The sequence below is a fragment of the Carcharodon carcharias genome, chromosome 9 (genome assembly GCF_017639515.1).
Source record: "Carcharodon carcharias isolate sCarCar2 chromosome 9, sCarCar2.pri, whole genome shotgun sequence".
In the NCBI taxonomy this organism is placed as follows: Eukaryota; Metazoa; Chordata; class Chondrichthyes; order Lamniformes; family Lamnidae; genus Carcharodon; species Carcharodon carcharias.
In genome coordinates this window covers 158,256,424-158,282,004 of record NC_054475.1, presented here as the reverse complement: position 1 = coordinate 158,282,004, position 25,581 = coordinate 158,256,424, and the positions used below count along the sequence as shown (strand labels likewise).

At 43.4% G+C, this 25,581-nt stretch overlaps 1 protein-coding gene across 5 annotated transcripts in view; it reads left to right on the top strand.

The window, feature by feature from the left end:
* The first annotated feature begins 1,324 nt into the window (after nucleotides 1–1,324).
* si:zfos-2326c3.2 (mitogen-activated protein kinase kinase kinase kinase 4) overlaps nucleotides 1,325–25,581 on the top strand; it is a 280,244-nt gene continuing 255,987 nt past the window's right edge. For all 5 annotated transcript variants that reach the window (XM_041195370.1, XM_041195371.1, XM_041195368.1 and 2 more), the window contains exons 1-3: nucleotides 1,325–1,572; nucleotides 1,892–1,961; nucleotides 2,586–2,651. In XM_041195370.1, coding sequence (XP_041051304.1) covers nucleotides 1,496–1,572; nucleotides 1,892–1,961; nucleotides 2,586–2,651 — 213 coding nt within the window. In that variant the 5' untranslated portion in view covers nucleotides 1,325–1,495. The remainder of the gene's footprint in view (nucleotides 1,573–1,891; nucleotides 1,962–2,585; nucleotides 2,652–25,581) is intronic.

The window sequence follows — 25,581 nt, the reverse complement described above, 5'->3', positions numbered from 1 at the left end:
AGCGATGTCCTGGAACTGAGATGATTGACCTCTAACAACCACAACCATTTTCCTTTGTGCTAGGCATGGCTCCAACCAGTGGAGAGTTTTTCCCCAATTCCCATTGATTCCAGTTTTGCCAGGGCTCCTTGATGCCGCAATCGGTCAAATGTGGCCTTGATGTCAAGGGCAGTCACCCTTCTGAACTCAGCTCTTTTGTCCATGTTTGAACCAAAGCTGTAATGAGGTCACGAGCTGAGTGGCCCTGGCAGAACCCAGTCAGTGAGCAAGCTATTGCTAACCAAGCACTGATGACCCCGTCCATCACTTTATTGATGATTGAGAGTCGGCTGATGGGGCGGTAATTGGCTGGGTTGAATTTGTCCTGCGTTTTGTGTACAGGACATGCCTGGGCAATTTTCTACATTGCTGGGTAGATGCCAGTGTCATAGCTGTACTGGAACAGCTTGGCTAGGGGCGTGGCAAGTTCTGGAGCACAAGTCTTCAGTACTATTGATGGAATATTGTCAGGGCCCATAGCCTTTGCAGTGTCCAGTGCCTTCAGCCATTTCTTGATATCACATGGAGTCAATTGAATTGGCTAAACACCTGTGGTGTTCAGGACCTCTGGAGGAGGCTGAGATGGATTATCCCCTTGACACTTCTGGCTGAATATTGTTACAAATGCTTCAGCCTTATCTGTTGCACTGATGTTCTGGGCTCCCCCATCATTGAGGATGAGGGTATTTGTGGAGCCTCCTCCCCCAGTGAGTTGTTTAATTGTCCGCCACCATTCACAACTGGATGTGGTAGGACTGCAGAGCTTAGGTCTAATCCATTGGTTGTGGGGTCACTTAGTTCTGTCTATCACTTGCTGTTTGGCATTCAAGTAGTCCTGTGTTATAGCTTCACCAGGTTGACACCTCATTTTTAGGTATGCCTGGTTGGGAATCGGGTTAGTTGACTTGAGGTCAAAGCTCAATCAGGATCATATTGAATGATGGAGTTGGCTTGAGGGGGTGGAAAGTTCCAATCTTGCTCCTATTCTTGTGTTCCTCTGGTATACCAATATGTTTTGATACATTTTGTCTTGTGTTGTCTTATCTTTCATCCGTCCTGGTTGGCCGCACTATGAACAATTTTTCTTTCTCCACTGATTTCTGTTCTCCGCTGCCCTCACTGTCTGTCCCATAGAGAGGCCTGTCCATGTTCTGACATTATCCATCCATCCATCCCACCTTGGGTCCTTTGCACGTTTCCCAGGTGTCTAGCCTTGCAGGACCTCTTTCTCCAAACACCTCTTGTTCCCATCACGTGTCCAAAGTATGAGAGCTTCCTGGATGTCACTGCCTTAAACAAGTTCCTCTAAACACCGGCTTTCTCAAGCACCAGCTGGCAGTAAATCTATTCATGGACAGAGCGAGAGTGAAAGGAACGAGGACTTTGAAAGAGCTAAAAGGAACGAGGAGTGGAGCGTAACGTGACATATTTCAGCAGCCTTGTTGCACATGACTTGATGAGTTTGGTAAACTTCAGAGGGGAATGTCTCCGAGTTCACTTAACCAGGGGAGCTGTACTGCAGCGTTACTCTGCGTCAGTTCCTTGCCCTTTTCTTGGGGAATGTCATGAAGTTGTGTGTGTGTTTTCTTGCGTTCGTGTTAAGATTTCTTCTGCCCCGTTCATTTCCTCTGGCTGTGTTTTCCGGGTTGCACTTGGCTGCTAGATGTCGGTGCTTCCTGTGTTTGTCAGCGAGTTTTGCAGCTGGGGGGCGGTGGGAGGCGAGACACTGGAAACTGACAGCGCCGATATGATCCTTTCACACTTAACCGGGGTAGAGGGGAGGGGGGCGGGGGAGGAATAAAAAAGTTTCTAAGTCGTTTTCAAGGAACATTTTTATTTTTATTTTTAAAAGAAGTGGCCCAACGATGGCTAAAGACTTTCCAGCAAGAAGTCTCGATAACATTCATCTTTCCTGTCTGCGGGTGAGTTGCTTTTAAGTGAACAGTTTACACATACAGTGCAAGTTATATTTAGAAACTTTGATGCTGCAACACCGAATGGATTAAAAAAAAATGTTTCTGGTAAATATCAGTGGGGGTCTGTTTATTTTTTTTTTAAAAAAAACAGGAATAATGACACCGCAGTTGATGGTCTCTGATGAATGGGGCTGATTTGAGTCTGAGACCACAGTGCAGGACACTGAAAGGAGTCTACCAGTTTTTTTAAAAAAAAACTCTCGCTCGTCTGTAAATGTGCTATCTCAGTCAGGACAGTTCATTGTGGGGATTCGGAGCTTGCTGCTTTTAATTGTTAATTGACTGATTCCTTACACCCCCCCCCCCCCCCCCCACCCCCGGCACATTACATTTCACTTGAGGTCCGTTTGCAGGTCGTGGCTGACTGTCAGTAACTGTAGCTGGGGTCACCCCACAGGGAACTGATAACAACATTGAGGTAGCCCTCGGGAGTCCTCATTCACTTTTTAAATGGCCGGGGGGGGGGGGGGGGGGTGGTGGGGGTGGGGGAGGAGATCAGTTGGAATTGTTGTACATGGGTGATTGAATGAATGAGTTTTTACCATTTTAAGTGCAATTTCCTTTCCACAGGATCCTGCAGGGATATTTGAATTAGTCGAAGTGGTTGGCAACGGGACGTATGGTCAAGTCTATAAGGTTCGGTTTAGTTTCCTTTTTGCAAAGAATGGGCAGGGAATAGTTAACTGCTGCGGTGAATCAAGTTAATGTGGCTCATTAATTTCAGATCCTGATAAAATGTGTATATCCATACGTTATGATCAGTGTTATCCATTTCTATACTGTTGAAGTTATTTATGTGCTTTTAAACGTAGGTGGGGATTTGACACAATTGGACAGCGCACAGTCCTTCCATTTATACCTATGCCTGAATTCAATTGTCAGGTTGCCAACTCTGGTGAGGCATTCCTGGAGGTTTCATGATATTGCCTCTCTTATCCAACCTCCCCGCTTGGTCAAACAGCCTTTTGTCCCTCATCCCCAACACTATAATAATAAACAAAATCCTTTGATGAACAAGGCAAACTTTTTCTGTGGAAATGCGCCTATGATTTCTGTCCCTGATTGCTGACAGCAGTCCCCAGGAGATCAAACTTTAATTCCTGGGGACACCAGGGCATTCCTGGAGAGTTGGGAACCCTGTGAGACTGATGTGAGGAACGAGTCTTTTCACCTGGGTGCTTGCACAACGGGCATCAGGCATTCCGATAAAAATAAAATACTGCGAACGCTGGAAATCTGAAACAAAAACAGAAAACGCTGGAAAAACTCAGCAGGTCTAACAGCATCAGAAAAAAAATTTAATGTTTCGAGTCCGTATCGGATGCCGTTAGTTCTGCTGAGTTTTTCCAGCTTTTTCTGTTTTTGTTGGTGAATCAGGCATTGTTTTGCAATACAAGACTTCTTAAGCTGGCACTGATTAACAGTAAACTGTCCGTCACCATCAGTGGGTTGCAGTTGGGCTGTTGTGGATGTAAGTGCCATTGTGTTGCATGAGGAGGGTGTAGCTTCCATTACCCTCGGGGTATGCTGCTGACCTTGGCCACGATGTTGACCCTGGGGCTATTTACACACACGAGACTGAATCACCTGTTTCCACAGGGGAGTCAAGCTGCCTAGTTTTAATTTTATTTTCACCTCCAAGAAAGCAGCCTTCTACTGCTTGACCACATTCAAATGTACTCAGCAGAAGCCCCTCTTCACCTTTACAAACGCCTCTGACTTTCTCTGAATGTGAAAACCAGCCTGCAGATCCAGCACTTCAAGAATGAGAAGGATGGGAAACAGAGTTGGGGGTCTTGATTTACAGCATTTGTCTGTTCATCATGTGCCCTCCCCTCAATGTAACCAGACAGCACAGGGCAGAGGGTGACACCATAGAGTTTCTGCCTCTACTCATCCCACATGTGCCAAATAAATGGTGGCGATGGGGAGGGAGATGGTAAACCAAAGGCAGTATGTCTCTTTATGCTGGAAAAGTATAAATTATTTAAATTGTATGGAGCGTTAGTTGTCTGGGCATCATCCTTAATATGTTAGTACTTTCCTGCACAATAATGTTTTGTGTATAGTGTCAGATCGCAGTTTGCTGTTCAATAGTTTAGTGCCAGTTGCCACCTATTGGATCCAGGTATGTTTGTACATAAGAACATAAGAAATAGAAGCAGGAGTAGAACATTTGGCCCCTCGAGCCTGGCCGACCATTGTATAAGCTCATGGCTGATCTGATTGTGGTCTTAACTCAGCTTTCCTGCCTGCCTTCCCATAACCCTTCACTCCCTTGACAATCAAAAGTCTGTCTTTGTGGTAAAGAGATGCACATACTATAGATTTAAATTTACTGTATTGAATACACTGATTTATCACACTGATGATAGACATTTATAAATTACATTGTCACATAGTTACTGTCTTCATGTTGGACAAAGACTTGATAAATATTTTAGCATTTTGCAACCCACTATCAGCATGTTATTACCAGTCAGTAATATTGGGAATAATTATTGTTTTTATTTTATTCTTTTTAATGATCTTTGTTCGCCGTTTTTTATTTGGTCTAACTGTCAAGTGATTTGTGTCTGTGTCCCCAACATGTGAAGCATAGCATATCCATGTGCAAGTGCGGCCAAGCCACCTCTGATATCATGTGCCATTTTTAAAACTATAGTGGATCTGTCAGTTCCAAGCCAATAGCTACTGAGAGACGGGCAAGCGATTGATGCAATCTTCCTGATCAGTTCAGGGAAGTCAAATAACACATTATCAGTGACAACAACTTGCATTCATATAGCCACATTTAACACAGTAAAACATCCAAAGGCACTTGAGTGGAGCATAATCAGACAATGACAAAAATTGGCACTGAGCCTAACAGGGAGGCAGCAGTTTGCTCAGAGAGGTAGAGCTCAAAGAGCACCCTGTAGGGAGAGAGGGAGGTGGACAGTCAAAGAGGCGTAGATAGGGGATTCCAGAGTTGGTGGTTTTCCAGATTAAATCAACCAGGATTCAGCTGTCCATTCTGTGCACGTGCAGTGCCATTTTCTTTATGCTTTGTGCAATTTGCCTTTAAATCCACCTGCCTCATCAGTGTGCCAGGTCTTTGAGAATTTGGAGCCCCTGTACTGAATATCGTGCATTGAGGTTAGATTTCAAATTGGTCCATGTTTCAGATATCTACATCGGAATTTAAATTTGTTGACGCTCCATATTGCTCATTTCTGCTAACAGATATATAGAGTATCAAACAGTTGAGCTTTGGTCCTCACAGTAAACATACAAGAGCCTTGTTTTTCCTTCGGTCCTAATTTTAAACCAAATGCTATGGTCATGATAGAATTCAACGGCTTTCTGTTCAATTGTTTGCTTGGACTGCTGCTTCCTTTCCGAAACTGATTGTTGTATCCCTGGGCCCTAGTTCTCGATCTTGAGTTTATTGTGGATAAACTTAGTATTATTGGCGTACCTAGTTTCTGCTGGCATCAAAGTACACCGGAGTTCCATCACTGGCTAATAATCAGTGGCTATTCAGACGCAAATGTGTTTTATTATTTATCGACAAGTCCAGCCCATGAGGTGCTCTGGAATAAGAACGGGTCACTTCAGGCAAGACATTTGTGACTCTGCTGCACGTGAAGAGGAAATGTTTTCCCAACTTTGAGAGGAAAAGGAGTCTCTTTGCCTTTAAATCGGAGGAAGAATTTCCTGTGTAGTTGCGGAGAATGAAAGTGACTTGGTGGAAGGGGGTCCAATTTCTTTGCATCGCAAAACCCTGAAGTAAATTTCAGCACAATTAGTGGATAAAAGGGAACCATGCCATGTGGACCTCTTCAAGTTCAACCAATTAAACTGCATTTATTGGATCACCTTCTGTGAAAAAAAAGAACCTCTATGCCCTTTTCAGAAATATAATAAAACATAAGTAAGTTTCACTAACTTGTGACTTGGCACACCTGTTTTCCTTTACATAGTTAGGGAAAGATTTATTTTAAAATTTTGTGCAAAAATGTTTGTCAAGCATTTTCTGTAGCCAGTATTACCTGGGTTTTGAAATTCCTTTCCCTTTCTGTTTCTGTGCGAGGGACCTGGGAAAATTGATAGCTTTAGGTGCAAATGCCTTGGCTATGAATGGCTTGTAGGGCTTGGACAGAACCTAAGTGGAAAGAATCACAGTGATCGACTGTAAATGAATCATGAACCTGAACTGCCTTGTGGGTGTATCAGATAACACTGAGGCTTGACTAAATTGCTAAACTGCAATGTCACATTGTTGGATGTTCCATCTTGGAGAAAACTAGCTCCAAAGGGTGCCAGGTCTCCCCCACCCCCACTCCCATTTGCCATCAGACAACTGACATACACATGTTTGACTTGAACAGATACTAGGAATCACTTCCGAGTGGCAGTGATGAGCAACACAACTCATTGTAAGATGAGAGCATTGCCTTGATTTTTCTCATCATAGTCATAAACCATTCGCATTAAACAGTGATTGCATGAGTAAGTGCAGCAGAACATCAGCAATAACTATTGAATCTAATCTAACTCAACCATGCTTGTTAGAGGATCTTGGATATATGAATATGACATAAGAAATTCGAGTAGGAGAAGATCTTTTGGCCCATTGAGCCTGCTCCACCCTTCAATATGTTCAAGGCTGATCTTCGGCTTCAAATCCACCTTCCAGCCCACTCTCCATATCTCTTGATTTCCTGAGAGACTAAAAATCTGTCTAGCTCAGCCTTAAATATTTATTCGATGATGACAAGTCCAGAACCCTCTGAGGTATAGAATTTCCAAAGAGTCACAACCCTCTGAATGAAGAAATTTCCCCACATCTCAGTCCTAAATGATCAGCTCCTTACCCTGAAACTGTGCTCCTGTGTTCTAGATTCCCCAGCCAGGGAAACAACATTCCAGTATCTACCCTGTCAAGCCCCTTAATAATCTAACTGTTTTAATGAGATCACCTTTTATTCTTCTAAACTCCAGAGAATATAGACCCAAATTACTTAACCTCTCATCATAGGACAGCCCACTCATCCCAGGGACCAACCTAGTGAACCTTTGCTATACTCTCTCCGGTGCAAGTATATCCTTCCTTAAATGTGGAGACCAAAATTGCACGCACTATTCCAGGTGAAGTGTCACCAAAGCTCTGTAGATTTGTAACAAGACTTCTTTATTCTTGTACTCCAATCCCCTTACAATAAAGACCAACATGCTAGGTTTGACGATGGCATAGTGGTATTATCACTGGGCTTGTATTCCAGAATCCCAGGGTATAGCTCTGGAGACGCAGGTTCGGATTCCACCATGGTAAATGGTAAAATTTGAATCCAATAAAAATCTGGTATTATAAGTCTGATGGTGACCATGAAACTGTCTGGTTCACTAATGCCCATTAGGGAAGGTAAATCTGCCGTCTTTGCCTGGTCTGACCTATTTGTGACTCCAAACCCTAAGACAGCACCTTCCAAATCCATGACTGCTACCCACCCAGAAGGACAAGGGCTGCAGACACACGGGAACACCACCACCTGGAAGTTCCCCTCCAAGCCTGACTTGGAAATATACCGCCATTCCTTCACTGTCACTAGGTCAGAATCCTGGAACTCCCTCTGTAACACCACATGGACTGCAGCGCTTCAAGAAGGTAGCTCACTGGGACCTTCTCAAGGGCAACTAGGGATGGGCAATAAATGCTGGTTTAGCCAGCGATACCCACACCAAGGAATAAAAAAAAAACCCACAGCAATGTGATTGATTCTTAAATGCCCTCTGAACAAGGGCAATGGGGGATGGGCAATAATTGCTGGCCAAGCCAGTGATGCCTACATCCCATGATTTTTTTTAAAATTGCTTTCCTAATTGCTTGCTGTACCTGCATGCTAATTTTTTGCGTTCCTTGTACAAGTACACCCAAGTCTTTCTGAACATCAACATTTATAGGTTTCACGCCTTTTTAAAAAAATAAGAGTACGTGTTCTCATACACTGTGTCCAGGTAATGCCTTTTAGTCCAATACCTTAGAGTCTTGTCATTAGCTTTATAATTGGCATCTGCTTCAGTTTCATGCAAGGAGCTGTGCACGGTTGCTTGGAATGTGCCAGTCACTTTGATACTCTACAAGTTTAAGTCCAGTGTTGTATAATGGTTTACTCATTATTAATTGCTTTATTCAGGTGCTGATAGCCCTTGTTAAAGACATTTGCCCACAATTATGGCTGGGATTTTCTGGCTTTGCCATGGCAGGACCCGCCTTGGGGGAATATAATGGCCCAGCCAGAAGTTCATTGACTTTCGGTGGGACTGGATGATCCCGGTGGCAGGGTAGCAAGTGGGGCCAGAAGATCCCGCCCTGTGAGACAGATTCCCACTGGGAATGCAGGTTTGTCCAGATGAAGATCCAAACCCAATGCCCCAACCACTCCTCCCATTCACCACAAACAGTTTATTTATTTTTTGCCAAAATTCATATTGGATTTTGTCCTCAGAGTTCATGCCCCTGGACAAAAAACTGGGCACACATTTTAAATGTCCCAAGTTAACTCCCTGCATTTGTATGCAGTTGTTGAAGAATGATGGGGAATATCACTTTGCCATTGATCCTAAAGAAACGTGTCCAGCAGAATCCCCAGCTACTGATGTGAAACACAGTTTGGACAGGAACCCTTTGTATCTGTTAGACCACAAGAGCTAGTTGGTGAAGGAGGAGACTAGATACCAATCTTTACTTAGGTTTTGGATTTATTCACAAAGTGAGACATTACAAATGTATAACTCCTAACTCTATAACCTACCACTAATGTCCCCAAGTGTGTCCTTTTATGTGCTTAAAGAATTATCCATTGAGTGTCCCCCACATTTATACACTTAACCTTAATTTATGCAATTAATAGCACCTTCGAGGCAGTAAATTCAAGGCCCCTTCTGGAGCCATGCAAACCTGTATTAGTACACCTGGGGCGTTTGTTAATATATCTCCCTGTTTAGTAATTTATTCTGACAGCACGTACAGCATATTAAATCACCAACCATATTTGCCAACACAGCCCCATCTTTAAAAAGAAGCACCTCAATTCTTTAAGGAATATTAGAACAGAAACTCTGAGATTGTCACTAGGTCTTTCAAAATTAAGATAAATAGGTGGACCCAATTAATTTTGTGAATCTGTTACTGTCAAAGAATACCTATGTATTGGGCGCACAATGTGATGGATGCAGGCCTCATCCTTGCACCATGTTACAAAATCGTTCTACATTATATTGTTTCGTCTTAATTTTTAACTGGGCCATTGTAATGGGATTCTTAAAATGGAAGCCGGTTCTGCTAGTTCTGGTGAGATGTCCTATAACAGGCAGGCATAAGCTCAAATTTAGGTCTGAATTTTCCCTCCCAAGTTGGGAGCGCAGATTCAGGAAAACTCCCAGTTCCGCAAACCCAACCCTGGAGAAAGTATCCCAGATGTTCTAATTTTTGTTCTAGGTGGAGAGGGTGGGGGGTGTTGGGGGGGCCGGGCTGTTGACAGGGGTCAGACTTGTCTCCCCGGCAAACGTGTGGAGGCAGGCTGTGCAATAGGCTCTCCTTGGTGATCTGGGACTTTGTTCCAGCTGTAAATAAAACAGTAAAATAATAAAAAGCCCTCCAGCCCTCATCACTCTCACTCCCACACACTCCCCATGCCCTATTCATACCAAATCATGCCACCTCCTGCCCTGCCCACCCCTATGACTAATCATATGCTTCATGCCAATCTGTTCCTCTCTACCTACCACATTGCCCTTTATAGTCCCTATGAAAACCTATGCCCCTCTATCCACCCCCATGGCACTTTATAGCCCCTGCGCTAACTTAGTGCCAACTTATGACAGCCCATGCCCCACATCAACCACTCTTTTCCCTTACACTCTCAATGCCAGTTCAGCCAGTATCTGCCATGCGAAGACCTCAGGACCCATGCTGAGATGAAATGAATGTTCCAAATGTCTATTGCAGACTTTATTTTTTTATTTAAAAAAAACTTCCATTCATAAAAAGTCCTTAAAAAACAAGCATTTGTATTCATAGTCCCACATCAAAGACTTTAAAACCATTCGGAGTATTCAATCAAACTGTGAACTGTCAGGCAGCCTGCTGTGATAATGATAGGTTGTGAGATCAGACATGGAGCACAAACCCTATATTGATAACCCTCTGGCTTATGTCAACAGATAGTGAAAAAGCAAGCACTTTTTTTTAAACTGTAGCATGATTTTTTTTTTAAAATTAAAGGCCCAGAGATTTAAATGCCTTGACAGCTTTACAGTTCCAATCAGTTTATACACTTTTTATACACATTCTTATCTCCTTTTAACAATCCTAAAATGCACCTGTCCTCTCCCAAAGGGTACCTTACCTCTCCCAAGAGTGTCTCTGGACCTCCCTAAAAGGATGCCCTACCTCTCCAAAGAACTCCAGCAGCTTTAGACCTTCCTTTGAAAGGTCTAAAGCCCATTTAGGAAAAGTGGATCTCTTTGAATGCAGCTGCACTCATCAATGTGCAGCTGCCTCCGTGAATTACGGATGTGCAAACGACAACCTGCCCTGTTCCCATCCTGGCAAAAATGGTGAGTGCCAGGTTCAGGTGTGGGATTTCCAGAATTGGGTTTCCGGTGCTATTTTGGCTAAGCTGGAGACCCTCTCCACTTTTAGGAAAATTTAGGCCTTAGAAGTTGGAAAGGGCAAATTCAATCTGAACGTCCACCTAGTTGGGATTGTATGGGATGGACTGTCAATGGAGGAAGTGGGGGCTAGTTGTCTGAGCAAATATCAAGAGAGAAATGGATAAAGACCAGGTAAAAAAAATTGTAAGAGATGAGAGGTATTGTGGCACACAACAGTCTTGATAGATTGTCGTCATATTTTCCAATGCTGTATGTTTCTAAATTATTTTTGGCTGGAGGTCCCATAGGTAAAGTTGCCAATTATGTTTGGAGGCTCAGAGACTCCCCCTCATCTTTGCAATGGCAAACTAACACAGGGATAAAAATTGATGTATGTTGTACCAGTTTTTGGGGTACAAAATGGGAGTGAAAAGTACCACTTTAGCAGGCACTTGTGTTGGTCACACTACCAAATTCACAGGACACATTTTTTAGGTGATGTTCTGGGTGAATGCCTAAACCAGATGTTAGACACCCTAAATATGTAAAATAAGGCCTTTCACCTGTTAAAGGACCCTTTTAATCACCAATAAGTGGACCAAGCTTTAGGGCAGCTTTCCAATCTAGATCCTTCGGCCTTTCCACAGTTGACAACCAAGGTAAGTACTAAAAACGTTTGATTGTAACAAACATCCCCTTGTGAAGCAAACAGGAGACGTGCTACTCCACCTCCTCAGGAGTCACAATAGCTTCTTCCCAGAGTTTATGTGAAATTGATGTCACCCATTGAGCTGCCTGTGGAGGCTCAGTCAGTGCAGGAAGCTCACCCCAGTTATTCGGACATGGTTTGAGGGCACAATAGCTATTACTCCTCAAGCCTTCAGCCTCCACCATGCATTTGGCTCCCCAATGCCAAATCAGGGCCTAGAAATTTCTGCTCCATAATGATTCACAATTTGCAAGCTTGACTTGATCCTGATTTTGTAACAAACACGTTCAGGTAGCTTTCCACTTGACAGAAACAATTAATAATGATTATGATCATTGAGAATGAAGTTTGGTTTTCTGCAAGGACATGTGTGACAGTTGTGACAGGTTAGTTTTTGATCATAAGGCAACAAAAGGAGTCTCGTCCAATGATTTAACTGAAGCTTTTTGCTACACCTCTTAAGTTCGCAATTCAGCTATTTGGTTCCGTGTTAGCTTTTCAGAGGACAACTTCAGGAAAAACATTTATTTTGGTCTCAGACATCAAGGAATATGGTAACAATGATATATGGTAATTGCTCTAATTCTGTTAGTTGTGTTTTGTTTTTGCATCAATTTACATCTTACAATAAGTACAACTTGTAGATTGACCTTCATTATATTTTGAAAAGCTCTCTTCTCTAACTTTCTCCAGCCATTTCTCCTGATTAGCGTTCAGTAACTCTGGTGGGAAATAAGCATGTGTCGTTTTTGAGGGTGAAAATGGTATCTCACTGGGCTGTGATACTTCCTCCTTGGTCAAACAGCTGCTGTTATTAGCTGTCTGGACGGATGTCAGCAAGTATTTAGCTGAAGAGAGTGAATTGGGTGAGGCGCCTAGAGGGCGAGGCACTAGAGGGCGAGGCACTGTATAAGGCTACCAATATGTGGGAGCACGTCCCAGCCTAAAACAGCCACTCCAGAATAGGAAGGGAATGGGTCTGAAAATACCGACACTTTCACTGAGAACTTGAAGTGCTGCTGACTTCATGATTTGCATGTTGATTGACAGCATTCTGTAAAAAAAAATTGTCAAGCATTTCTTCTGTTACAGATATGACACAAGTTGGTCTGTAACCCTCTGCTATACGCCTGAACCCTTTATTTTGATAAATATCAGGATCACCCTAATTAGTTTCCAGCATCTGTATTCATGGAGTTGAAGAAAATGTTCGTCCGGTTCTCACCTCTTCCTTTTAGTTATTTTCTTCCAAGTTTCAGCTGGTCGAAATATCCTGCAATTCTACTGAGTTGGCAACAGGTGATGGCACTGATTTGTGTTGGCAAGAACCATTCACCCTGATACAATCATTTGTTTGATGCCATTAAATTGAATCATTATTCGTCTTTCAACATTCCTGGCATGGATTTTTTTTGAAGTCACGTGAAGAGGAAACAAGAGATTCATTGTTGGTTACTGTGGTCACTGCAGGAACAAAAGGGTACAAAGTTTGATTTGGCCATTTGGTTGGGAAACAAGTCATGAGTCAACCAGGATTTTTTGATGCCCTCACGAATATTTCAGAACACAGTTTGAGAAATACGCTTTGCATATACTGAACCAGAAGCAAGAGTTTCTTAAACACATGAGGAAGTGCATGCCTGTTTGCTGGCTTTTGATGAGCAGGCAGCACTCAATCACTGCTATATATCCTAGATCTTAAAAGCAAAGTTGTCCAGTGGAAGGTCTTCAAAGAGGAGATGGTTCAGATACAGAGTAGACACATTCCTTTGATGGGGAAAAGAAGAGCATCTAAAAGCTGGAGTTCCCTGCATAGTAAAATAAATAGATTAAAATGAGACAGGAAAAGAAGACTTAAGACAATTGTACGGTTCATAATAGTGCAAAAGAACCAAGCTGAATATAGACTATGGGTGGAATTTAATGCCCTCCTCATGGCGAGTTTGGTGGCGGTTGGTATGTAATCAGGCGGAGGCTGGTAGATGGGGGTCCCCTCCACCTTCCCACCTCCACTAAGTTAAGTCCATGGCGGGAATGCCCATGGACAGCCTTCCTGCCCTGCCATCGATTGAGCCACTTAAGTGGGTAATTAATGCCTAATTAAGGGCCTTATACTGCCACTATATTAACCCAGTGGCAGGCAGGAAGCTTGCCATGCATGGAGCATTACCAGCAAACCATGCAGAGTTGCTTGCAGGCTCCTGAGAGGATCCCTTATTCAAAGGCACTCGGTATATGATTGAAGGAACTGGCATCTGGAAGGGGGAACCCACTGAGACCCTCTCTTGCCCTTGCTGCTTATCCCTTCCCCTCTGCCCCCGGCCCAAGAGCCCGACCCTACAATCCCCCTCCAGTCATCACTTACTTGTGGCCTGGCACCCAGCACTGATCCTAAGCCTCAGATAGGTGTGGTGCTGGCAGAAGCCTCTGCCTCCAGCAGGTGGCTCTGCCATTCAATAAAGCTCCAAGCCTCTGATTGGCTGAAAGCTCTCAGTGGTTGCGGCCTCCTCTCCCCAGGGTACTTGATCCCAGGGAAGGCACACCACTGTCCAATTAAGTTGAGTGGCACTTAATTTGGCATGCCTTCCCTACTAATGGCCTATATGGCTAAATGAGTACTTACCATCTACCTTCACTGGAAAAAAGGATGCTGCTTATATAACATGGAAGGAAGAGGTGGTAATGATATTGGATAGGATGAAAAGAGTTAAAGAGGAGGCATTTATAAGGCTGGTGGTCTTCAAAGTAGGAAAGTTACCTGGTCTGGAAGCATGGAGGCTGTGGCCACATTCTTCCAATTCCCCTTACATATGGGGGTGATTGCCAGAGGATTGGAGGATTGTTAGTTAAAAATGGGGAGAAGGATAAACCCAGCAACCACAGGCCAGTTGGCCCAACTTCACTGGTGGAGAAACCTTTAGATGCATAATTCCAGGAGAAAACGAATTAGCTCTTGGAAAAATATGTGCAAATAATTGAAAACTGGCATTGATTTGTTCAATTCAAATCATGTTTGACTAACTTGATTGAATCTCTGATGAAGCAAGATGAAGGGTTGATGAGGATAGTACCATTGATAACAAAAACAGAATTACCTGGAAAAACTCAGCAGGTCTGGCAGCATCGGCGGAAAAGAAAAGAGTTGACGTTTCGAGTCCTCATGACCCTTCGACAGAACATGCGTTCGAGTCCAAGAAAGAGTTATTTCAACTCTTTCTTGGACTTGAACGCAAGTTCTGTCGAAGGGTCATGAGGACTCGAAACGTCAACTCTTTTCTTCTCTGCCGATGCTGCCAGACCTGCTGAGTTTTTCCAGGTAATTCTGTTTTTGTTTTGGATTTCCAGCATCCGCAGTTTTTTTGTTTTTATCATAGTACCATTGATGTTCTGTATACGGACTCCAAACATCATGAAAGACATAGCCCGGACACCTGGAGAATGTTGACGGAATCTGCAAGAAATTAACCTCCTTGAAAAAGAGACACCGCTTCCTGGTGTGGATTCTCATGTGCAGATCCTGGCTCTGGATACTCAGGCTTCATTGGCCCGGAATATATAGAACAATAATGGTTAAAAACTGGATAAGCCCCATTAGTGGATGCAGGGATTGTGATGTGCAATTATCCTGGGCACAATGGAAACATTGCAGGCAGCACACAAACTCCATGCTCCCTCCTCCTCAGGGCATGCTATCCTGTGTTAAACATGCTGCTGAGTGGCTATGTGCGCATCAGGGTGCCCAGCTTCATGCTAGGCTAGCACTAATTAAAGCCAGCCAACACACTTCTTAAAGTCGGCTGCATCTCTTAAAGGGAAAGTGTATTTTACCTGCAACAGGTGCTCAAAGTGGCTGGGAAAGGCTTTCTGAGCAGGATGACACTGGACTAATGGAGCAGTGTGCCAGAGAAAGAACTCCTAGGTCCTCCAATTCGCACTCAAAGCTTTAAGTGCAGGAGAGGAGGGAGGGAGGTTGTTGGTACCAATGACATTGATAGGACTAGAAAGAAGGCGCTGCTGAAAGAATTTGAACAGTTAGGAGTTAAATTAGAAAGCAGAATCTGCAAGGTAATAATCTCAGGATTACTACCTGAGCCACGGGCAGACTGGCATAGGGTAAATGAAGTCAAGGAGTTAAATGCATGACTCAAAGATTGGTTTGGGAAGAATGGGGCATTGGCACCATACTAGGGTAGAAGGGAACTGTTCCGGTGGGATGGGCTTCACTTGAACCGTGCTGGGACCAGTGTCCTGGCGAATTGAATAACTAGGGCTGCAGAGAGGGCTTTAAACTCAATAGGGGGGTGGGGGGACGGTTCTGGAGAGGGGATACATAGGCTTACAAAGCAAAAGGATGTGGCATCATTGCAGAGCAGCTAATTAGGTGATGTTACCCAGAGTGGGACAGGAAGGGACAGAGTGTACAAACATAAAAGGACAGCAGCAAATAGAGTCGAAGGGGGAAGTAATGATAATAAGGCAAAATTAATGACTCTTTACTTAAATCCACATAGTAATCGGAACAAAATAAATGAGTTAACAGCACAAATAGAGGCTAATGGGTATGATCTTATAGCCATTACAGAGATATGGTTACAAAGAGATCAAAGCTGGTAACTAAATATTCAGGGGTATGTGACATTTCGAAAGGACAGGCAGGAAGGAAAGGGTGGTGGGGTAGCTTTGTTAGTACGAGATGGAATAAGTACGATAGCAAGAAATGACTTTGGATTGGAAGATGTTGAATCCATGTGGAGGTAAGAAATAACAATGGGAAGAAGACATTGGCAGGAGTACTCTATAGGCCCCCTAACAGTAGCTATACTGTAGGACAGAGAATAAATCAGGAGATATTGAGGTCATGTAAAAAAGGCAGTACATTAATCATGGGTGACTTTAATCACCTTGTAGATTGGGGGGAAATCAAACTGGCAGAGGTAGCCATGAGCAAGAATTCATAGAGTGTATTCAGGACAATTTCCTCGAGCAATATGTTATTGATCAAACCAGGGATCAGGCTATTTTGAATCTGATAATGTGTAATGAGGTAGGTTTAATAAATGATGTCAGAGTAAAAGATCCCCTAGGAAACAGTGACCATAACATAGTAGAATTTAGCATTCCGTTTGAGAGTGAGAAATTTGGGATGGAAACAACTGTGCTAAACTTAAATAAGGGTAATTACAAAGGGATGAGGGCAGAGTTGGCTGCGAAAAAGGCATTTAGCAGAAAAGACATTTGATGAACAGTGGCAGGTATTTAAGAAAATAGTTCATGACTCACAACAAAGATATATCCCAGTGAGGAAGAAGGATACTAGGAAGGGGATAAACCAACCATGGCTAACCAAGGAAGTTAAGGATAGTATCAAATTGAAAGAAAAATCATACAATGTGGCAAAGATTAGTGGTAGGCCAGAGGATTGGGCAAATTTTAAAACCAACAAAAGATGAGGGTAAACTAGCAAGTAATATAAACATGGACAGTAAGAGCTTCTTTAAATAAATATATAAAAAGGAAGAGAGAGGCCAAAGTGATTGAAGGCCCCTTAGAGAATGAGGCTGGGGAAATAATAATGGGAAACCAGGAAATCGCAGAGGAATTAAATAAATACTTTGCATCAGTCTTCACAGTAGAAAACACTAATGGCATTCCAAAAATACTAAATAATCAAGGGGAAAAAGGAGGGGATAGGAACAAAATACAAAAACTATTACTAGAGAAAATGTACTAGGGAAACTAATGGGACTAAAGGCTGCTAAGTCCCTTGGACCTGATGGGTTGCATCTTAGGATATTAAAGGAAGTAGCTGCAGAGATAGTGGATGCACTGTTTGTAATCTTCCAAGAATCCTTAAATTCTGGAAAAGTTCCAGAGGATTGGAAAACTGCCAATGTAACCCCCTTATTCAAAGAGGGAGGGTGACAAAAAACAGGTAACAATAGGCCAGTTAGCTTAATATCTGTCATTGGGAAAATGTTAGAGTCTATTGTAAGGGATGTAATAGCAGAGCATTTAGAAATACATAATCTAACCAAGGAGAGTCAACATGGCTTCATGAAAGGGAAATCATGCCGGACAAATGTATTAGAATTCTTTGAGGTGGTGACAAGCAGATCAGATAAAGGGAAACTAGTAGATGTAATATATTTGGATTTCCAAAAGCTGTTTGATAAGGTACCACACCTAAGGCTACTTAATAAGATAAGAGCCCATGCTGTTGGGGATAGTATATTAACATGGATTGAGGATTGGCTCACTAATAGAAGATGGAGAGTTGGAATAAGGAGGGCATTTTCAGGATTGCAACCTGTAACTACTGGATTGCCGCAGGGATCAGTGCTGGGCCCACAATTATTTAAAATATAAATGACTTGGATGAGGGAAGTGAATGTACAATCGCCAATTTTGCAGATGACACACAAATAGGTGAGTCTACAGAGGGATATAGACAGGTTGAGTGAGTGGGCAAAAACTTGGCAGATGGAATATAATGTGGGAAGGCGTGAGGTTATACACTTTGGCAGGAAGAATAGAGCAGCTGAATATTATTTAATTGGAGAAAGACTGCAGAAAGCTACAGCACAGAAGGATTTGGGAATCCTCGTGCATGAATCACAAAAATTAGCATACAGGTTCAGCAGGTAATAGGGAAGACAAATGAAATGTTGGCCTTTATTTCAAAGGGAATGGGGTATAAAAATAAGAAAGTCTTGCTAAAACTATACAACGCACTAGTTCAGTAAGGGAATCAAGGGTTATGGGGAAAAGGCAGGAAAGTTGAGTTGAGGATTATCAGATCAGTCATGATCTCATTGAATTATGGAGCAGACTCAATGGGCTGAATGGCCTACTTATGCTCCTATATCTTATGGTCACCTTTCTGCATGGTGTCAAGGGACTCTACACATAGATGTTGCAAAGGCACTTGCAGCAGATAGCTGCACAGGTCAACACCAGCAGTCTGGCCCCAATGACTGGGAAACAGCATCAGAAAAAATTCAGTGGTTTCACAGGTCAAGGTCAGCAAATGCATCTTCAAATGCCACCTCCTACCAACACGCTAAGAACTATGAATGCATCATACCACCATGACTCACGTATCAATAATCTCTAATAATTGGGACACTTACATAACATTCATAAGCTCTACCTCAACCTCTCACACTTTCCAATGCTGCAAGGCTCACACCACATCTTGTAGCTTCTACATACTTCTAGCTAATCAGCTATGACAAACACTTCACCCAACCACATTGCAACACGTTTACTGACATTCTTGCTTCTCTTTTGCTGGACATGCTGGCACATCACAGGAGGCAGCAGCAAAAAAGCAGTGAAAGATAGGCTTGGCAGCAATTCCTCACCCCCTTGAAGAGATGGTGCTTGGCATTATTGGCACAGCAGTCATTGAGTTCATGGAAACTGGTATCATTGAAGCCATCCAGGATGACTGTATAGTTCGTCCCTTGTGTACCTTGTAAAATCCAGTTTCACCTTCATCCCACAATCTCGCATGATGTAGATGCTGCAGATAATGTGACCATGGACCTCTTGCTTTCCACCCATTCCGGCTCCCTCATCCTCCTCTTGTGCATTCATGCTTTCAGAAACCTGAGAACTGCCACCTGACTGGCCAATATGTCTGAAGATGAAGGTCCAGACATGCTTGAGGGAAGCAGACCTTCACTTGATCTGACAGTTGCAGCCACTAGTTCTGACACTGGCTCTGCATGTAACTTCGAAGGTAGTATAGAAGTGGGATCTGCATGTGGTGTATCATGGGGCAGGAGGGGGCTGCGGCAAGGATGGGGGAAGAAGATAACCTATGTGCCAGTTCCCAGAGAGGGAGATTGCACAGGAGAGCTGCAGCAGAGTGCTCACATGGGGACTTTGTTGAAGCGTTGTACAGGAAAAAGGCTAACGGGTGAGCTGCTAAACCCACGAGTACATCTTCTCTCTGTATGTAATTTCCTCTAATATTTCATAGTCCTCCATCCTGATGCCCGCATCTGTATTGACTTTTCCATTGTGAAGACCGGTGCAAAGTATGCATTGAGGGCTATACCCACGTCTTCCGGGTCCACACACTCATTACCTCTATGGTCCCTAATTGGCCCTACTCTTTCCATAGTTATTCTCTTGCTCTTTATATATTTAAAAAACCCCTTTGGGTTTTCCTTTTATTCTACCCACCAATGTTTTCTCTTAACTCTTATTCCTGGCCCAACCTTATCGTTTTCCATAACTATCCTAAATCTAACTGAGCTATGGTCACTATCTGCAAAATTCTTCTCTACTGATGCACCTTCCACCTGCCTGGGCTCATCTCCAAATATTAGGTCCAGAACTGCCCCCTCCCTTGTTGGACTTTCAATGTACTGGCTAAAAAAAGTTCTCCTTGGATGCAACTTAAGAATTTTGCTCCCTCCCTACCATGCACACTAAAACTATCTCAGTTAATATTTGGGTAGTTAAAATTCCTACTATTACTGCCTTATTATTCTTACACTTCTCTGAAATTTGATTACATATTTGATCCTCTATCTCTCCCTGACTGTTTGGGGCCTATAGTATAGTACACACCCAACAGCGTGTTTGCCCCTTTTGTGTTTTTTACTTCTACCTATAAGGCCTCACTTGATGATCCTTCCAAGATATCGTCCCTTCTCACTGCTATAATTGATTCCTTGATCAATATTGCAATCCCCCTCCTCTTCTATCCACCTCTCTATCTCGTCTGAATACCCTATAACCAGGAATATTGAGCTGCCAATCCTACCTTTCTTTTAGCCAAGTCTCAGTCATAGGCACATGGGAATATGATATCGTAGCTATCAGTGCCCTCAGCTCACCTGTCTTATTCCTCAGGTTCCTTGCATTAAAATATATTCCATTTAGCCTTGCAAAGCTCACTTCTTTCTTATCTAGCCTATGTTTCCTCTGCCTTCCAGACTCACTCACTGATGTTTTAACTTCTAATTCCATCTCAGCTTCTCTCCCCTCTGAACTATTTTTCAGGATCCACCCCCCCCCAACCAATTTAGTTTAAGTGCGCCCCAACAGCATTAGCAAACCTCCCCGCGAGGATGTTGGTCCTGTTCCTGTTCAGATGTAACCCATCCAACTTGTACAGGTCCCACCTCCCCCAGAAATGGTCCCAATGCCCTAGGAATCTAAAGCCCTCCCCCCTGCACCATCTGTCCAGCCACACATTCATCTGTTCTATCTGGAGATTGCTACCTTTGAAGCCCTACTTTTCAATTTCCTATCTAATTCCCTAAAATCTGCTTGCAGGACCTTGTTTGTCTTTCTTCCTATGAGATTGGTCCCAACATGGACCATGACCTCTGGCTGTTCACCCTCCCCCTTCAGAATGTCCTGCAGCCGCTCCGTGACATCCTTGACCCTGGCACTCGGGAGGCAATATACCATCCTTGAGTCACATCTACAGGCACAGAAATGCCTATTAACTCCCCTCACTAATGAATCCCCTAAGACTATTGCCCTTCCACACTTCATCCTTCCCCCCTGAGCAACTGGACCACTCGGTGCAGTGGCCTTTGCTCTGGGTGGCCTCCACAGAGGAACTGTCCCTCTCACCGTTTTCCAAGGCCGGAAAATGGTTTGCGAGCGAGATGCGCTCAGGATTTCCTCACTACCTGCCTGGTCCCCTTCTTCTGTCTGGTGGTCACCCCTTCCCTATCTGCTTGCACTTCCTTAAGTTGCGGGGTGACCAAGTCCTGAAATGTGCTATCCACGAACCTCTCAGCCTCATGAATGCAGCGTAGTGCCCCCTAGCTGCCGCCCAAGCTCCAAAGCCCAGAGATCGAGTTGCTCCTGCACACATAGTCATCCAGACCGCCAGGAGCGTCGAGGATTTCCCACATAGCGCAGGATATGCAAATCACGGGACTGAGCTCTCCAGACATATCTTAACCTAATAGAATATGGACCCTTGCTTTAATTTTACCCTTACTCCAAGTTGTGGATAGACCAGATGCGAGATCCTCCTCTCTCACTCTCCTCCAGCTGCTGCTGACTGCCTGTTCCAGGTCCTCCCCTCACACTCTCCTCGTTGTAAGAGTAAGTCCCACAGCTGGCAGAGGTGAATCATCTGTAGAGAGGGTAGCCCATGTCACTGATCAGCCACCATCTGGTTTGACATGATGGCTCAGGGATGGCTGACTGATGCAGAATGAAAGCATTGTGACTTCTGCTAAGATAACAGGCATTCGCTAAGGTGACCATTTATGCATGGTCACACAACAACTGCATTTCAATTCCCCTCTGAACCTTCTATATTCAGCCTGGTTCTCAGTTATCCACCTGACATCTGTCATAACACACACATTTGGCTTCATCTTAATCTCTATCTCTTCTATCATCCAGAAAGCTCTGGATTTGTTTGCCCTACCTTTCCCCTTCATGGGAATATACCTTTATTGCACTTGAACAATCTTTTCTTTAAATGCAGCTCATTGTTCAGTTACAGTTTTGCTGCCAATCTTTGGTTCCAATTTATCTGGGTCAGATCCATTCTTACACTATTGAACTTGGCTTTCCCCCAGTTGATTATTCTTACTCTGGATTGCTCCTTGTCTTTTTACACAGCCAACCGAAACCTTATGACACAATGATCAGTGTCCCCTAAATGTACCCCTTCTGAATCTTGATCCACTTGGCCCACCTCGTTCCCAAGAAGCAGGTCTAGCAGTGCCTCCTTCTTCATTGGACTGGAAGCATACTGTAGTAGAAAACATTCCTGAATGCACTCTGGGAACTCTTGCCACTCTCTGACTCTGCTACCATTCCAGACTACATTTGGATAATTAAAGTCCCCTATTGTAAGCGCTCTTATTATTGCACTTCTCTGCAATTTCTTTGCAAATTTGTTCCTCCACACCCTTCCCACTTGTTGGTGGCCCATAGATTACACTAAACAATGTACTTGCACCTTTCTTATTCCTTAACTCTCGCCAAATAGATTCTGTCCTTGACTCCTCTGGGACATCCTCTCTCTCCAGCTCTGCAATGTTCTCCTTAATCAACACTGTTATCCCTCCTACCCCTCTTTTCCTTCCTTTCCTATTTTTCCTGAACATTTGTATCCAGGAATATATAATACCCAGAACTGCCCTCCTTTGATCCAGGTTTCTATTATAACCACAACATCATATTCCACATGGTTGTCTGCTTCTGCATCTGACCAGTTGTATTTATCACAGTCTGTGCATTCACATACATGTACTGTAACCCTAATTTAGACTTTACTACTTTCCCTCTTATGCTGAAATAACCAAATACTTTACTATTTCCTACTCTAGTGCTAACTGTCCTTCCTGATATCCTTTGCACTTTGATATCCCTCTTGAGTATTACCTCCTGGTTCCAATACCACTGCCAAATCCAATAGCACTAGCAAATCAACCCATGAGGAAATTGGTCCTGGCTCTGATTAGGTGCAACCTGTCTGGCCTGTACAGGTCCCATCTCCCTTACAACTTATTCAAATGGACCAAGAACCTAAAGCCCTCCCGCCTGCACCATCTGTCCAGCCAAGCATTCATCTGCTTCATCCTCCTATTTCTATGCTCACTTGCGCATTGTATCGGGAGTAACCTGGAGATTACTACTTTTGAGGTCCTGCTTTCTAATGCCCTACCTAGTTCCATAAATTCTGACTGCAGGACTACTTTCTCTTTATACTTATGTCGCTGGTATGAAGTGAACCACCATCACAGGCTGTTCACCCGCCGCCCTCAGAGTATTCAATGACATCCTTGACCCTGGCACCAAGGTGGCAAGAAACCATCCTGGATTCATGTCGTGACCACAAAAATGCCTGTCTGTTCCCCTAACTATTGAATCGCCTATCACTATTGTTCTTCCAGTCTTCTTCGTGCCCTGCTGTGTGGCAAAGCCAGCTGTGGTGCCATGGACTTGGCTCTGACTGCACTCCCTAGATAAACCAGAACTGAATACTGGTTGGAAAATGAGATGCACTCAGGGGACTCCTGCACTACCTGCCTATTTCTTTGACTGTCTGTGGTCACCTATTCCCTCTCTCCCTGCATACTCTTAAGCTGCGGGGTGACTGCATCGATAAGCATGCCATCCACACAGTTCACAACCTCGCGGATGTGCTGCGTGATGCCAGCTGCTGCTCAATCTCTGAAACATAAGTTTCCTGCACATACAGTTTTCCAGGACACAGGAAATGTCCTGGAGTTCCCATGTGGAACAGGATGTGCACTCCAAGGGTCAGAGCTGTCATGCCATTCCTCTATCTAGTAAAAAATAAAACATACTATTTTTAAAAATTAAAGATTGACCAGCTACTCACTTTTTTTTGTTATCAATGCCGGTGATGTTATAGTTTTTTTGTGTGTCTCACTTCAGCGATCCTGTCCTACTTCACACCCCTCCCAGTCTGCTTTACAGCGATGCTGACCTGCTTCACATTCCTCCCGGTCTGCTTCACAGTGACCCTGCTTCACACTCCTCCCGGTGGTCTTCACAGTGATGCAGACCTGCTTCACATTCCTCCTGGTCTCCATTAGTTGAAGAGGGGAAAGAGCAGAGAAGTGAAACTAATTGGATAACTCTTTCAAAGAGATGCCACTGGCATGATGGGCCAAATGGCCTGTATCTGTTCTTTGCTGTATGATTCTATGGTACCAAGTTTGTAAAACCTCACCTCCTAAAGGTTAGACTATAGTTTCTACTGGATTAAGAGAGTTGCAATTATATGTTTATGAATCACATCCAATAGAGAGGGACCACAAGATAATTTCTAAATATTCTTGTTACCACAAGGCTATTTTGTTATAATTGACATAGTAAAAAATGTGGCATGAGCTCATTAAATTGCTGTGGAGTGCTTTTAATTATATTGAATGATGATTAAAACACTAAATGTATCCTTGTGATTGTAACCTTAAGGAGGTTGTGGAGGAAAAAGAAATTGATCTGTAGTGATTAATTTATGATGACTTCAACCTTTCCTATATACACAGAACACTGCCTTAACTCAGCTGTAACAAGTTAGGGAAGTGATCAACAGTCATGCTATGGGTACAATAGCCAAGTGGTTATGGTACTGGGTTTGTAACCCCAAGATCAAGAGTTCAAATCTCACAATGGCAAACTATGAAACAATGTAACTTCATCTGAAACAGATGGAAACAGGTTTACTCAAAAGAGTATCAAGAGTTCAAATCTCACAATGGCAAAACTATCAAGAGTTCAAATCTCACAATGGCAAACTATGAATCCATAGTTGAGGAAGTTCTGGTCCCTACTTTGCTTGGCCTAAATAGCCAAGTGGTTATGGTACTGGGTTTATAACCCCAAGATCAAGAGTTCAAATCTCACAATGGCAAACTATGAAACAATGTAACTTCATCTGAAACAGATGGAAACAGGTTTACTCAAAAGAGTATCAAGTGTTCAAATCTCACAATGGCAAAACTATCAAGAGTTCAAATCTCACAATGGCAAACTATGAATCCATAGTTGAGGAAGTTCTGGTCCCTACTTTGCTTGGCCTAAATAGCCAAGTGGTTATGGTACTGGGTTTGTAACCCCAAGATCAAGAGTTCAAATCTCACAAAGGCAAAACTATCAAGAGTTCAAATCTCACAATGGCAAACTATGAAACAATGTAACTTCATCTGAAAACAGATGGAAACGGGTTTGTACTCAAAAGAGTTACAATCACCTGTTGTGAGCTTTGCACTTCCTCTCCACTTGGCACTGCCAACTGTGGTTGGAGGTATTCCTGGAGCTCTAATCGCATGACATTGTCACCACTTGATGCCTGATCACATGATACCTGCAACTGTTCTTGTATTTACCCAATAACATTGGGTCCCTTGCAGATGAGTATCTTTGTGTTTTCGTGGCAGCAGCTGTTGTACAAGAATTTTCAAGAACCAGGAAGCTCCCCACAGGCAGGAGAAAAAGGGAAACTGTGGTAGACGGGTACAGATACCTACTTAGCCCCACGAACCTGTTCTGCAACCCAAGGAGATCATGGCTGACCTGTCTCCCAACTTTTCATACCCACCTTTGCTCCACATCTTTTAAACCTTCGGTTAACAAAAATCATCTCTCAATTTCAGATTTAAAATTAACAATTGACCTAGCATCGACTGCTGTTTGCAGAAGAGTGTTAAAAGTTTCTACCACCTTTTGTGTGCACAGGTGTTTCCTAAT